At 37.8% G+C, this 16,916-nt stretch overlaps 1 protein-coding gene across 1 annotated transcript in view; it reads right to left on the reverse strand.

The window, feature by feature from the left end:
• The window catches only part of LOC306884202 (uncharacterized protein), a gene marked incomplete at its 5' end in the record, with an annotated part of 109,524 nt that extends 100,638 nt beyond the window's left edge, over nt 1-8,886 (reverse strand). The window contains 10 exons of the mRNA XM_079439921.1: nt 3,135-3,218; nt 3,774-3,874; nt 4,009-4,208; nt 4,293-4,489; nt 4,638-4,730; nt 5,166-5,243; nt 5,620-5,715; nt 6,714-6,775; nt 8,625-8,696; nt 8,883-8,886. Coding sequence (XP_079296047.1) covers nt 3,135-3,218; nt 3,774-3,874; nt 4,009-4,208; nt 4,293-4,489; nt 4,638-4,730; nt 5,166-5,243; nt 5,620-5,715; nt 6,714-6,775; nt 8,625-8,696; nt 8,883-8,886 — 987 coding nt within the window. The remainder of the gene's footprint in view (nt 1-3,134; nt 3,219-3,773; nt 3,875-4,008; nt 4,209-4,292; nt 4,490-4,637; nt 4,731-5,165; nt 5,244-5,619; nt 5,716-6,713; nt 6,776-8,624; nt 8,697-8,882) is intronic.
• Nucleotides 8,887-16,916: the final 8,030 nt, after the last annotated feature.

The raw sequence follows: 16,916 nt of genomic DNA on the forward strand, positions 1-16,916 counted from the left end.
TACGTCTATAATATATAGTAATCTAATTAGTATGTGAAAAGAGTAGAATGTTTGAATTCATAATATTCATAAAACAGTAGGTGAAATGTACCCAAATTACTGACACTGCTAGGGCACATGACAATGACAATATGGCTAATGTGCTAATTTGTGAAGCAATTGGGGGGCAGTCGTGGCCTAATTGATAGAGAGTTGGACTTGTAACCCGAAGGTTGCGGGTTGACTGACACTGCTAGGGCACATGACAATGACAACACACATGACAGTGTGTTGTTCACTACTGTGTGTGTGCACTTGGATGGGTTAAATGCAGAGCACAAATTCTGAGTATGGGTCACCATACTTGGTCACATGTCACTTCACTTAATTGCTTATTCAAAAGAAGTACCTACTCAGACTCAAAGAGTGTGCGATTTCGAACACAGCCTTTGATTTTTTTAATCCATTAATTAGTTTATGGTGTCATTATAATCAAGGTATACAAAACAAAAATAATTTCATCAAAGTCTTAGGTAAATGATATGGATTAAACAATTTAGCAAGTTAAATATTATTTACATTACAGGCTAAACAGTAAAGCAGTCAGAGTTTAGTACTGTAGTCCTCTGGAGGAAGCAAGTTCTTAACACAAACGAACTTACTCAGCATGTCTGTAATTAAAATGCTTCTGCTAAGTGCCACAAAAGCTCAGGTTCAGTGTATTAGAGTCTTCAAACACAAGAGCTGCTTTATTAGATAAATTATCTCTTTAATTCCACGGATTATTTTGTCTGGTTATATATGGATTAGCTCTGTAATTTCTGGGGTTATCTACATAATTGAGTTTACAGTTATCAGCATGTTTATACATGCAAGACAGTAGTCACTGAGCAACACAGGGGGCATCATAAAAGGGGACGGGGTTGATATTTTACCCCAGGGGCAGCTGCTCGAGCTGTCTCAGGATATTTGGGAGGGCCTGATTTGATTGGACAGGGCATTAACAGGTAAACCTGATCAGAGAACAGTTCAAGTAAAACAATTACAAAAGTGGACCACAGCAAAAATCAGTCAAACTCTTCAGTCAAAATAAGTCAAAAACTTTAAAATCATTAAGAATCTCAGATAACACACTTCAACCTAAGATATACACTTTCCTTACACAACCCGAATTCCGGAAATATTGGGACATTTTTTAAATTTGAATAAAATTAAAACTAAAAGACTTTCAAATCACATGAGACAATATTTTATTCACAATAGAACATAGAGAACACAATAAATGTTTAAATTGAGAAATTTTAAAATTTTATGCACAAAATGAGCTCATTTCAAATTTGATGCCAGCTACAGGTCTCAAAATAGTTGGGACGTGGGCATGTTTACCATGGTGTAGCATCTCCTCTTCTTTTCAAAACAGTTTGAAGACATCTGGGCATCGAGGTTATGAGTTTCTGGAGTTTTGGTGTTGGAATTTGGTCCCATTCTTGCCTGATAGAGGTTTCCAGCTGCTGCAGAGTTCGTGGTCATCTTTGACATATTTTTCGTTTAATGGTGCGGCACATTTTCTCTATAGGTTCAAGATCTCGAATGCAGGCAGGCCAATTCAGCACCCGGACTCTTCTACAACGAAGCCATGCTGTTGTAACATCTGCAGAATGTGGTTTTGCATTGTCCTCCTGAAATAGACGTTGCCTGGAGAGGAGCATATGTTGCTCTAAAACCTTTATATACCTTTCAGCATTCATAGTGCCTTCCAAAACATGCTAGCTACCCATACCGTATGCACTTATGCACCCCCATACCATCAGAGATGCTGGCTTTTGAACTGAATGCTGATAACACGCTGGAAGGTCTCCCTCCTCTTTAACCTGGAGGACCATAAAACACTTTTCCCCTTTGAAAGAGTCCATTTTAAAAGAGCCTTGGCCCACAAGACACGACGGCGCTTCTGGACCATGTTCACATATGGCTTCGTTTTTGCATGATAGAGATTTAGTTGGCATCTGCAGATGGCACGGCGGATTGTGTTTACCGACAGTGGTTTCTAGAAGTATTCCTGGGCCCATTTAGTAATGTCAATGACAGAATCATGCCGATGAGTGATGCAGTGTCGTCTGAGTGCCCAAAGACCATGGGCATCCAACAAATGTCTTCGGCCTTGTCCCTTACGCACAGAGATTTCTCCAGTTTCGCTGAATCTTTTGATGATGTTATGCACTGTAGATGATGAGATTTGCAAAGCCTTTGCAATTTGATGTTGAGGAACGTTGTTTTTAAAGTATTCCACAATCTTTTTACGCACACTTTCACAGATTGGAGAGCCTCTGCCCATCTTTACATCTAGACTCTGCCTCTCTCTAAGACATCCCTTTTATAGCTAATCATGTTACAGACCTAATGTCAATTAAATTAATTAGTTGCTAGATGTTCTCCCAGCTGAATATTTTCAAAAATGTCTTGCTTTTTCAGCCCTTTGTTGCCCCAGTGCCAACTTTTTTGAGACTTGTAGCAGGCATCAAATTTGAAATGAGCTCATTTAGTGGATAAAAGTGTACAATTTCTCCATTTAAACATTTGTTATGTTCTCTATGTTCTATTATGAATAAAATATTGGCTCATGTGATTTGAAAGTATTTTAGCTTTAATTTTATTCAAATTTAAAAAACGTCCCAACATTTCCGGAAATTGGGGTTGTATATTCTAATGAATTTAAACCCAAAATCTTGATGATTAAAAGAGAAGCCTAAAAATTTTTATGTCAACCACTTGCAGTACACTTTCAGAAGAAAAAAAGTTATAAAAGCTGCCACTGGGGCAGTACCTTTTAAAAAAAGTACCAATATGCACTTTTAAGGTATCACTAATCAATCTTTAGAGGTAAATATGGTACAAAGGTGTAATTTTTGAAAAGGTACCATTTGAGTGACAGCTTTTGTACCTTTTTGAGCGTGTATATACTGCATTTACTCACACACTGGTTTAGGGTTAAACAGGCCAGACAAGTCCTAATTAACCTTTCATAGACATTTGTGAATAATCCTAGTAACACAACAACTAACACACCTTTACAAAACTAAAAGAGAAAAAGCAGTTAATTAATGAATCCAGCTGCTAAAACTAAGAGAGAGAGAGAGACAGGCAGATAGAAGTACCTGTCTTAAAGGTGATGCAGCTATAGAAGGAGTAAAGTCTGATGGCAGATTGACAGGAGAGAGGCGCTGAGGAGGAGTGAGATACTAAACCACCGTCAAGAGGGGAAAAAACAGAAAGAAGAAGAGAACAGAGGAAGAAGAAAAAAATATGTGAGAGCATAAAGAGTCACTTGAGCATTTAGATTTACAATGTGAAATGTTCGAGAAATACCGTCCTGTGTGTGTTTTGCTATATTATGAATATGATAAATATAAAAGCGTTCCCACATATACAGTATAGTAAAACCCAAGGATGCGTGAATTGTGGAATGCAATTAAAAAAATAATGCAATTAAAAAAATAACTCTGATCTAGTAAAACCTCTTGAAGAAATGGTTCAAGGAATAGCTCTAAAATGAGAGTGAATAAATGATGACAGAACTTAAATTTTTGGCTGAACTATTACAGACTTGAGAGGATAGTGCTCACTAGTAAAAATGGTTCAGATTGGCAAAATATTTTTATTAAAATAAATAAATGGCAAAGGCATCTGTGAAAGACCAGATTTAGGGTATAGTCATTGTAAACAGCATAAAAAGTCAATGAGAAAAGTGCACACTTTTGTGTGTGTGTGTGTGTGTATGTGTGTGTGTGGCTAACCTGCATTTCCTCGTCAGAAACAGAAGCATCTTTAGAGTACTGCAGGAACTGAGCAACATAAGTCATAATTGACTTTTCATCAGGATCCCTAACATCAACATCTGAAATACAAATACACCATTCTTCTATGAGTTTTTTTATATAGAAAACAAAAGCCTAAAACTATCACTGCTTGTTGCATACTATACAACAAAACAACACAGTATATATTTGCATGGCATAAACACACACTTACCGGCTGGATCTAGTAGTCTGGGGATGTGAAGTTCTCTTTCAGCAATGTGGAAGGCTTCCTCCAGATTCTGTCTGTTGGTTCTTGTTCGGGCTCTGGTTAGGTCCACTATATTCGGTCTCAGAGCATGAAGTATCGCCAAAAACACTACACCACTTCTCCAGCTTGCCTTAAAGTCCTTCACATTCAGAGTACAACCAGCCCTGTGAAAAAAGACAGAACATTTTTATTGGTTTCATAGAACAGAATCTCACTGTTCCCAAGAATCCCTTCTGGTTGCTCCTCACTTTTGGCACTGCTCTCTGACCCAAAGCAGCAGGGCTTTCTTGGCAGACACGCGGAAACGGGTGTGCAGGGGTGAACCATGGGGTGGCACCGGACTGCTGCGGGCACTGCTGCTGGTCGAACGAGTGTCTAAACTCGCCAATGACTCCAGAGACGACTGACGAGAACTAAAGTTCAATGTGCTGGCCAGCTCTTCGATCTAAACAAAAAAAATCACAAAATTGACAATCGTTCTCCTCAGTTTAGTACATTTGTAGTACATTTTATATTTGTACACTTTATTAGGACTTCTTAAATCTAATGGTTAATATAACCCAAGTCTTTTGTTAGACTGACAGTAAACTTACATGAATGTGCATGATGATGGTCCAGACGAGACCTAGAATAATGGAAGGCTTCCCATCCATGATGTCCGAGACATTGATGTTGACCAGTTTGATCTGCAGGACAAAGATGTTGATAAAATAACAGATGTTGATATTTCACTTCCACACAGCAGGGAGCTAAAAGTAATGCTTTTCTTCACACAGTCGTGTGAAGTGCATGATGTTGGCTGGAGGGGCAAAGAGGCACTTTCATTAGCCTTAGCTCCACTCTTCACAACAATGGTAACCCCAAAACCCCAACATAATAAAAACTCTTATAAAAAGCATGCATGCAGGGAAGAGAAAATCCCCTGAACAAACATTAAATCATGAATGTAGTTCTAACACAAATGGATTAACTTTTTTTTTTTTTTTTTACAAATTTAAATTGATTGCACACAATTAAAGTTGGAAACTTTCTCCTGTGGGGGGAAAAAAATCGAGAATTGTGTTGATCCATTAATGTGTTGATACATTTCCATGAGTATTTTCCACTGTGCTGCATCTTACCGATTTCCTCTTAAGGAACGCTAGACCTTTCTCAATGTTTGTTCTGTGCTGAAATGTCCCTCTTCCTTTTTCCCGGCTCTGAAATAAAGGTAGGTTGTGGTTATCGCAAAATCACTGCTCATGTTTTTGTAATAATTTGGTATATCTGCCAATATTTTGAGTTTATCAATCATGCCACCAAATATCAGCTCAGCTTGTGTTAGTTACAAATCAGCCAATGACCTATTCAATGGATAGTGCACTTTCTTCTGTTTTCAAACATTTTTAAGCAGATATAATTGTGCAAAACAAGTATGAATCTCTTCTCAAAATCTACATTAAGTGTTACTGTATTATAGGTGTATAGGTATAGATGTGTGTATACAGTATATACTGGGCAAAGGCCTCCTTGCTCTCTAGATATCAGCATATGTTATTGAAAAATCAGTTGACCACTAATGAATCAGACTCTTACCATTCTCTGACCACTCAACACCTCCAGCAAGTCCAATAGTCTGCTTCCATCTCTGAATTCATTGAAAAGATCCACCACTGTAACTGGAGGACTCCTCTGAGAGAGCAAAATGAAATATTACATATTAAACACCAGAATGCACACAATATATAAATTCATAACTAAACCATACGGGTACAAAAACCTTATTGATAATGTGCGTTGTGATACATTATATCCTGTCGTAAATAATTATAATAACCAAATTTAAATTCATAGTGTAACAACGAATTGATAAGTGTTATCATGTATTAACTGTGGTTACAATTATTCATGAGATTGCACAATGCATTACACGGCATAATTAATGCATTAAAATTATTTTTATAATGCATTATACATAAAAGCCTTAAGTGTTACCAAAACTTTTTTTGTTTATTACAATTAAGCACATTTCCCCTCAAATCTACACAAAACGTTTTTGTGTAAAATTATGTAGTTTGAAAGATCGCTTAGTTTCCCTTTGTACCCAGTTTGTTAGGAAATGTGTTCACAGCAGATATTCAGACATGTCTAGAGGACAAATCAAACAAGCTTGTGCGAACTTATCCTGTTCAAACCTTTTACATAAAACTGAGAGCTTGAGGCATTAGTAAGTGTTTGCTGGAGATACGGAGAGAAGAGCATTATGAAATTATCTAAAATAACACCTCTTATACGTCCTCTGTTCATGCCACGACAAACTGATTGTGTCATTTGCTCACTTTATAAGTAGCTGTGGGTGTGAATATGTGTGTTCACGAGTGTGTGTGCTGACCAACTCCTGTTGCTGTCTGTCTTTCTGGGCCATGTCTGAGAAGATTATATTTACCCCCTGCCCACCCCTCATTCCCTCTCCGCTATTGGAGAACATGCAGGAATGACCTCTACCAAAAAAAACTCTCCATGTCGGTCATTTATCTGTAATTTAGTTGCATGCCAAAAAACGCTATTTGTGATTCACTGTCAATACACATGATTAATGCAAGTGAGATGATGACCATAATGATTCAGATAAACACAACATCACTATTATAGCTTTTCAGATTTAGGAGCTCTTTAACTTTGACCCTCACCTTGGACAGCTGGGCATTGATCCAGTTCGTGAAGGTTCTTTTCTGAATCTGCTCCTGCTCGACTGAAGGCAAAACAGACAGGAGCACATTATAAAAACTTGCTATGTGCTGTGTTCCCTTCAATTCAAGCAATGTCTAAGAATAGATGTTATATGCATGAGGAAAAAACAGGTGCATTTGAATTCACCGATAACATTTTGGAGGGTATAATGGCAATGGACAGGGTTTGTCTAACAAGTGCATAAACTTTTACCCCAATTAAATAACATGTTTTAATCTGTAGAAGAATAAACATGTATGCAAACACTGGGGAAAAAACACTTGTTTGAGAGCAAATTCATTCATTCATTCTTTTGTCATAATAATTTGCATGCGTTCCACGTGAAATGCAATACAGACCTAAAAGAAGTCACATTAAATAGAGCGCCATTTACGTTTACCATTATAAAGTTCCACAAAGTCAATGAGATCATCAGCTGTGTGAAGACCATCTTTCGCCTCCATTCTCCCATAATCCACTTCTTCCATTTTTCTTCTTAAACAAGGACCTTAAAATACTGTTTTCTCAGTGTTGACAACACGCCTCTCAAACAAACACGTGAAATCTTCAACCACTGTTTCTACAAAACCAATAAGACAAACCTGACTGCCAACCTGACTCTCTCTGCCAGCCTGCGGTGATTCTAAAAGAGCTCTGCCTCATTAACTGCTAAACATGGCCACGCTCACTATGAATAAGACTCTCAGGTCAGTTATCAGGGTAATGTCTCAGAGATGTGGCTCTTGACCGACTGACCCATAAAGAGAGAATGAGAGAATGTGTGTTTGAATAGATTCCTTGACAGGACTGAAAGGATTTGACAGTCACTGATCACACACTCCTGTATCAGCAGCACAGGATGAGGGAAAGCTTTGAAATGGTTAAAGTTATCAGCTGACACCCACGCTAAGTTTCCTAGGGATTTATTTAGAGTTCAGCTATCAAATACTAACACGTTTTTACACTTGACACAGTTGACCCACGGTCATTTTTACCCTGGAAACTGATATGTCAAGCACTGAAGAAGTACATGTATGTTTTTTTTATTACAGAACAGGTAAAAGAAACCTGCAGACAAATTGAAAAAAGACCCATAACAAAGGTAACCATCTTGTGAAAGTATTTTCTTATAGTAATAAAAATAAATATTTGTTTATATGAAATTTTATCACTGATGTGTTTCAGTCAAATGTATTTAATGACATCCATCTGTTGTCTTTAAAAAATGAAACTGCATGTTGCTAGTGTTGCTGTTAAGCAAAACAGAAGCTGACAGAGGGATCAGATTAAGTTCCTGGGATTTGTCACCTACCAGAGACCTAGTCCAAAAGAATGAATCATAACTAACAGACAACAATGAAAAAGTTTAAAGAAATGAGTGAGGCAAGTGCAGCAAGGGAAAAATTGTGGCACACACAAACTGAACCAGCCAAGTTGTTGATCAACCTAAGAAAGATTTCAAAGTAACAAAATCCTCCCAGCAATCACTCCCCTTTACCGGTGACCTAATTCAAATGAACTCTACAGAAACACAATGACAGACAACCCTGGAATGTTTCCATTGAACAAAGTTCATATCGTATAATCTAATGTGTTTTGGGAGGTGCAGTTTTTAACATGTTAGAGACAACACCTCCCTTTGAGAGAACAACAATAGTGAAACCACAGAGAAGATAAAAAAAAAAGAAGACACATAAAATGGATGACAGTTTTTGACTGACACTTCATTCAGGCGGAACAGATACGACAAACAAATGAGTTTCACAATGGTTCACAGTAATAGAGAAGTAAAATCAAAGTATTTTCTGTAAAAATTGCACTGGAGAATATACAAAAAAACAACTTTTTGATACAAATTATGTGCACCTCACCTTGTGATCCATGTTTCTTCATATGAGACTTTTCAGATGGGTGTACAAATTGAGGCAACTTCTTTTTGTTGTCTTTTAAGGAGACATCAACAGTGGTGATAGCACAATGACGTTCAGATGCGCATGATAGAATAATATTTATGTCAGTTAAAAATTCAATAAATGTCATTTTAATTATTGCATACTGTCTGGTCTATCTACAGCATTCTGAGGAATAAAAAATAGTTTTAACTCATTTTAAACCAACTACAAACTCACCCATGCTGCTGTCAGCAGATTTGCTATCCCAGAATTCCCTGTATTATCATCAGTTGTTGAATTTTGACGTGTGCGGCGACAGATATGTTCCAGAAACCAGCCTCATCTTGCAATTCAAAGCAGTGCAAAACACCCGCATTGAAATACTGGAGAACATGTGTCAGCTGTACCGTAAAACACACGGCACAACTTGCCTGGTAACCTTTAGCGAAGTAATTCAGGATCAGTGCCAGTACTGCAGGTTTCAAAAAAAGCTCCACCTTTTACTTATGCTAAAAGAAACACACACAGCATGTCCATACAGGTGCTGATTAATGCTTCTCCTAATGCAGTTCTACGGTATCCTCAGGGCTCCAGCAGTGATCAACATGTTAAGACCAGTGGTGGAGGTAACGAATTACATCTACTCACGTTACTGTAATTAAGTAGTTTTATCGGGTACTTATACTTTTTGGAGTATATTTTTAAAGCTGTACTTTTACTTGTACTTAAGTACACATTAAGCAAAATAATCTACTTCATTACTTTTAAATCATAGTTATTTACTGAGTACGCCCAATCTGAATTGATATTCAAACATTTGATGGCATTTCAGTAGCCAATAAAGATATCCGATCGTAAACGGACCAATAAAGCCCGGACCAACTAAGACTGCGTGCAATCGAGATCTGTCCGTGCTTTTATAGTAGAAATTATTTCTCTTTGCTCCTAGATTAAACTTTGTCAAAAGTTATCATTCAGAATAGATCCACGCCTGACCGATGAAAATGCTACTGGAAATTTAATTGACTGTGAGTGAAATGCACCAGAAAATCTTTCGATATGAAAGATGGAACTTTAATTTCTTTACAATGTAAGTTTATGCTAGAAATATTTCAGAATGGGATATTTGTTGGATTTGTACATATAAATATCCTAGTCAGTTTAACTGCATCACTACATTGTACAGACATTACAGATCAAAGTCATCTGACGTTCCATTTATCTAAATAAATAACATATGGCTCTTAAATCTATATTTCGAATACATCAACTGAATTGAGCTCATTTGTTTTAGAATTTTATTACTGACTGTATACTTGTCTTTTTTTTGTAAATTCAGTTCAGTTTGAAATCAGATTTGAAATGAGCGTTAGGACCCAGAAGCGAAGATATGAATGAATATTTTTTGGTAATTCATTAAATATTGCTGCTAAAAAGTACTCTGAGTAGTTTTTGAGATGAGTAATTTGTACTTTTACTTGAGTACCGTTTTGACACCAGTACTTTTACTTGTAATTGAGTATTATTTCAGCAATGTAACAGTACTTGTACTTAAGCACTAATTTTCAGTAATCTTTCCACCACTGGTTAAGACATAAATTAGTTAATGATCCTTGAGACATGAAACAAATATTGTGCAACACAATTTCACCTGCTATCAGTTTTTAGTATTTTACATTGATTTTTTATTTAATTTCAGAAAACCAACAGAGAAACATTGTCATTGGGGGGAAGTCGTGGCCTAATGGTTAGAGAATTGGACTCGTAATCGAAAGGTTGCGGGTTCGAGTCTCGGGCCAGCAGGGATTGTAGGTGGGGGGAGTGAATGTCCAGCGCTCTCTCCACCCTCGATACCACGACTGAGGTGCCCTTGAGCAAGGCACCGAACCCCCAACTGCTCCCGGGCGCCGCAGCATAAATGGCTGCCCACTGCTCCGGGTGTGTGTTCACGGTGTGTGTGTGTGCATTTGTTCACTACTCACTGTTGTGTGTGTGCACTTGGATGGGTTAAACGCAGAGCACCAATTTCGAGTATGGGTCACCATACTTGACAATACATCACGACAAGATAATGTATGTTTTTTTAATGATTAAAAAAAACTACAGAATGAGAACAAGTAGCCTAAAAACACATTACAGTGGTGTGAAAAAGTGTTGGCCCCCTTCCTGATTTTTTATTTTTTTGCATGTTTGTCACACTTTAATGTTTCAGATCATCAAACAAATTTAAATATTAATCAAAGATAACACAAGTAAACACAACATGCAGTTTTTGAATGCAGTTTTTTATTATGAAGGGAAAACAAAATCCAAACCCACATGGCCCTGAGTGAAAAAGTGCTTGCCCCCTAAACCTAATAACTGGTTGGGCCACCCTTAGCAGCAACAACTGCAATCAAGCGTTTGCGATAACTTGCAATGAGTCTGTTACAGCGCTGTGGAGGAATTTTGGCCCATTCATCTTGGCAGAATTGTTGTAATTCAGCCACGTTTTCGAGCATGAACTGACTTTTTAAGGTCATGCCACAGCATCTCAATAGGATTCAGGTCAGGACTTTGACTAGGCCACTCCAAAGTCTTCATTTTGTTTTTCTTCAGCCATTCAGAGGTGGATTTGCTGGTGTGTTTTGGATCATTGTCCTGCTGCAGAACCCAAGTTTGCTTCAGCTTGAGGTCACGAACAGATGGCCGCCCGGACATTGTCCTTCAGGATTTTTTGGTAGACTGAATTCATGGTTCCACTTATCACAGCAAGTCTTTCAGGTCCTGAAGCAGCAAAACAACCCCAGACCATCACACTACCACCACCATATTTTACTGTTGGCATGATGTTCTTTTTCTGAAATGCTGTGTTACTTTTACGCCAGATGTAATGGGGCACACACCTTCCAAAAAGTTAAACTTTTGTCTCGTCTTTTTCTGGCAAAACTGAGACAAGCCTTTATGTTATTTTTGCTCAGCAGCGGTTTTCGTCTTGGAACTCTGCCATGCAGGCCATTTTTGCCCAGTCTCTTTCTTATGGTGGAGTCATGAACACTGACCTTAACTGAGGCAAGTGAGGCCTGCAGTTCTTTAGATGTTGTTGTGGGGTCTTTTGTGACCTCTTGGATGAGTCGTCGCTGCGCTCTTGGGGTAATTTTGGTCGGCCTGCCACTCCTGGGAAGGTTCACCACTGTTCCATGTTTTCTCCATTTGTGGATAATGGCTCTCACTGTGGTTCGCTGGAGTCCCAAAGCTTTAGAAATGGCTTTTTCCAGACTGATAGATCTCAATTACTTTCTTTCTCATTTGTTCCTGAATTTCTTTGGATCTCAACATGATGTGTAGCTTTTTATGATCTTTTGGTCTACTTCACTTTGTCAGGCAGGTCCTATTTAAGTGATTTCTTGATCGCGAACAGGTGTGCCAGTAATCAGGCCTGGGTGTGGTTAGAGAAACTGACCACAGTTTCTAAACCACAGTGATATTTTAACGGGGGGGGGGGATCAAACACTTTTTCACACAGGGCCATGTGGGTTTGTATTTTGTTTTCTCTTCATAAAAAAAACCCTTCATTTAAAAACTGCATGTTGTGTTTACTTGTGTTATCTTTGATTAATATTTAAATTAGTTTGATGATCTGAAACATTAAAGTGTGACAAACATGCAAAAAAATTAAAAATCAGGAAGGGGGCCAACACTTTTTCACACCACTGTTAAATCATCAGTTCTTGGCAACTAAACGACCCCTCAACTCCACAAACAAGCAGTGATCAATTATGTTTTTTCAGAAGTAATTGCCTAAATTGTGTTTATTAAAGGAATAGCTCACTTACAAAAAAAAAAATTAGCTGGAAATTAACTCATCCTCAGGCCATCCGAGAAGTGGATGAGTTTGTTTCTTCATCTGAACAGGTTTGTAGAAATCTAGCATTACATAATTTGCTCACAAATGGGTGCCGTCAGAATGAGAGTCTAAGCAGCTGATAAAAACATTGCAATAATCCACAAGTAATCCACATGACTCTAGTCCATAAATTAACAATAACAAACCAGTGCTTCTGGTTCAAATACGAGGCCTGTATCCATAATATTGCTTTCTCCTTGCTTTCAACACAAACGTGTTGGTGGAATTTGATTAAGAGGACAACAGGGGAGGACTTTTCCACTGAACAAAGCATTTTTATCAATTATGGAGTCATATTTTGGCCAGAAGCAAGAAAATGCCTTAATGTTGGATTAATTTGACCTGTCATTCTGACGGCACCCATTCACTGCAGAGAATCCACTGGTGGGAAAGTGATGTAATGCTAAAATGATCCAAATCTGTTCCGATCAAGAAACAAACTCATCTACATCTTGGCCTAAGGGTGAGTACATCTTCAGCAAACTTTAATTTTTGGCTGAACTATTCCTTATCTACACATCCATACTACTTTACTCACAAAACAACAGCAAAGACACTACAACAGAGACAGCAAAGATTTTTGTAGATTACAAAAATAAATTACCCACACCCTGCATTCTAGAAAAACACTTTTGTGCAACTCCTCATGACTCAGGGCAACAGAACTTTAATTACATCTGTCTGTTACCAAACAATCTGCAAAAGACGTGACCATGCATTATTTATGCCTTATTTAAGTCATTGTTTTAATATGTGTTTGGGTGTATGCATGCGTGAGAGAGAGATTTTAACCCATATCATTTGGCATCACCAATAAATCACTTTAATCTGCTTTTGAATAAACAGATGAAGAAATCTGTTGAATGAATGAATGAATGAATGAATGAATGAATTCATAGAATCATCTATGAAGTCCAAACAAAAAGCAAAAAATATTGCAATATATACATTTCGGTACTGTCAAACCTATAACAGATAATGACACACCAAATCAGATATGAGGAACATTTTATTTTAGTTTTATGCTCAATAAAAGCTTCAATCTAACCTTGCAGTAGTATGTGGACATCGTCGATGTCCAGTGGGAGTGAGCCACGTTCATCGGGCAGGTCTCCGGATGTCCTTTGTGATGCCATGGTTCTCACGGAGAGAGGTCAGCTGAGAATAACCTGAGGCATTGCAGCATCTGCGGAGAGGCCAGATGATGTCTTAGCATCAGAATCTTTTTAAAGAACATTATAAAAAAATTGACAATCTTTCTTTAATAGCGTACTTTAACACTTTCCTTTGACATAGGGTCCTTTCTGTTATGCATTTCTTTTCGACTTTGTAACTTTCATTAAATGCTTGTTTTGTAATTTAAGGAAGCATTTCTCAAGAAGGGTATACTAGACTAGGGCTGTGTATTGGCAAGAATCTGGCGATACGATACGTATCGCGATACAGGGGTTGCGATACTGTAAGCAAGGCGATATATTGGGATATTTATTATTTTAGGAAAAGGATATATTTTTTTAGGAAAGCTGTCATTCATAGCACACCACCATATGCAAATCTAATCAATAAATAAATAAAAATTCTTTAACCAGAACACACTGGGATCTGCATCTGCAATAATCAGTCCCTGTAACATTAAATGTTATTGAACCACTTTTTGTGCAGTACGAGTCAAGGGGGAAAAATTAAAGTGCTTGCAGGATTCTTTAGTTAAATGTATATGTATAAAATGTATTTTATAAAAAGACCATATATTTTTAAACCCTGCTTTAAGTTCCTGTGGGTAGACACAAAGCAATGGCACCCTCTGGGAAGCCAAAACTGCCATTTTTTTTTTTTCAGAATCTGTGAGGCATGTTTAAACTTATCAGCATATAGACTAAAGATTATAAGTGTTGGATAAACACAAATTTCTCAAACAGTAAAATCAAAGTCATGGCAAAATATCATTGCATCAATCATTCTGTGACCATGTGAATGATTGTCCTTGCAGCAGAACGTGACTCTGAGGTGTGGAAGAATGTGTGCTATCCTGAACTGGACTGACAGGAGCGAGAACACAGAGAGAAAGAGAATGCACATACTGGCATAATAATGTGGAATGAAAACACAGCAGGCATTAACACAGACCGGACACATTCCAAGAGATCAAACAAATCTGTGCATTATATCTGAATCAGAGTCCTGGGATCACAGTCAAATCACACTAAATGTCTTAAGAGAGTTACATGGAAACTTCATCCACATGAACTAACCACAACAGCATCTAAAGCATTTCACACGTACAGAACGCAACACTCCCACAGGACAATCACCTAAGCAGAGCACAGACAAATCTTTTATGAGAACATATGTCACTATGCCTATCCTAACAACTACAAAAACACTGACAAAGAAGTGAAGTGTCTAAAACTGCCTTTGAACTGGGCATGATAACTATTCACCCAGAATGAAGAATTGTTTACCCACTAAAATTTTTAATCAAGCTTTTTAAGCAGCTCTTTTCCAGCTACAGTAATGTGACTATTTCAGATATTCCTTTGAAGCACCTATAATTTTATATTTATAACAGAAATCATTGTCAAAACATTAAGTAGCAGTGCTCATCCCTCTAAGAGACAATGAAAGCTGTAACTCTTAGCAGCTTGGCATACAGTGGCATACCAAGTCAATGGCAAAAATTGCATATACAGTATTATCTGTATAATAGTAGTAGCCTAATGTATGTTATTGTTTTTTTATTTAAATTGTTAAAGACGTTTCAATTGAATTTAATGAGTATTTATCAGAGTTCCGCACGCGGTGCAGAATAACCAGCGTGACCTCTGACACACCAATGCCTTGAGCTGGAGAGGGGCGTTGCGTGGGGCCCAAAATAGCTCTGGCTCGGGCACGGGTTACAAGTATGGCACAATATAACACGTCAATATCAACTATCAAACACATACAGTTCTACTGCGTGGTACGGCTTTATTTGAGTACCAACAGTACTCTTTTAAACTGAGAGCCTATAGCCTAGGCCTATTATATGAAGTGACATAAGAATTTAGGCTAGCTTATATTATAGTAGGCTATTGATATAAAGTTTTGAACTCTCAGAACAAATTTAATAACAACAAAGGCAATTAATAGGCTACATTAAAATAAACATGGTGTTATAACGATTGAATCTGAGTTATGTGTTATTCAATGACCTTAGATCTGTCAAGGTGGGTCTGTTCAGAAGATCTCAAACTCTACTTACATGTTTGGCAAAGTCTGAAACTGTCTTTAAATGTCCACTTGCACCAGTGTTGAATGTTTTCCGTCGTCAACTACAATAACCACAAATACAAAACGTTAGGGAGTTCATATTACTGCGAGTGAAGCTTGTATATTCCCTCCCGTTCCCAGCTGAGCTCACCGGGAGAAGCGACGGGGCGGCGGAGTGACACCCGATGCGTTGCGGGGGTCTCTAATTATAACGACCACTCAGGGCAGCGCGCGGACCGAAAGGAGTAGGCTATAGCAGACAAACCAGTAAATTAACCCCCTCTGTATCAATAACCGCACGGTGCGAATTATGAGGGTCTTTGTGCAGGTGCACCCACCAACGCTTTAGCCACCCAGAGGGAAGTCAAAACAGGGTTCGTGATAGTTTCAAAGTAGCCTAGGCTATATAGGTTACTATTGGTTTCAGTATTGATAAATGTTAAAATGCATGACTAAATAGGGTCACATTATCAAAATGAAGGTAAAATTTCGCAGGAAAATTTGTTATTTTTCGATTGTCCGTATCGCAGAAATCACTTTCAGTTTGAACACTAGCGAAATCTGTGGGAAAGTTTTCCCGCTACGGATTCCGCCCGGAAAATGTCTCAGAAGTCAGAACAATGCAATTATGATCGCACCTCGCATTTTAGATCATATAGATCACTTTATTATAAATTTACAAAATAGCGTACAGTGGTGGCTAAAATTATTGGAACAGTATTTTCACCAGCTAAAACAAATGGGTTTAAGTCAGTTATTTCTATCTTTTGCTGTAGTGTGTCAGTAGAAAATATCAGTTTACATTTCCAAACATTCATTTCGCCATTAATTGTAATAATCCAGTGCATTTCCATCTTTTGCATTTAAAGCAGCTTTTGCCGTATAGGTGCACTTGTGCTTAGTTTTTCAGGTAGCTTTGCAGGGAGGTCTCTTGAAGCATCTTGGAGATGTTGCCACAGTTCTTCTGGAATAACGGACTTAAAACCACTTTTTAGCTGGTGAAAATATTAATGTTCTAATAATGTTGGAAACCACTGTACATATAACACAACAAGGAGCGTTTTTAAAATGTCTTTTAGATAATTGTTTTCCTAACTAAGCAAGTGGCGCCAAATTAGGCATACAACTTATGCAAA

The sequence above is a fragment of the Barbus barbus genome (assembly GCF_936440315.1).
Source record: "Barbus barbus genome assembly, chromosome: 18".
NCBI classification, from domain to species: domain Eukaryota; kingdom Metazoa; phylum Chordata; class Actinopteri; order Cypriniformes; family Cyprinidae; genus Barbus; species Barbus barbus.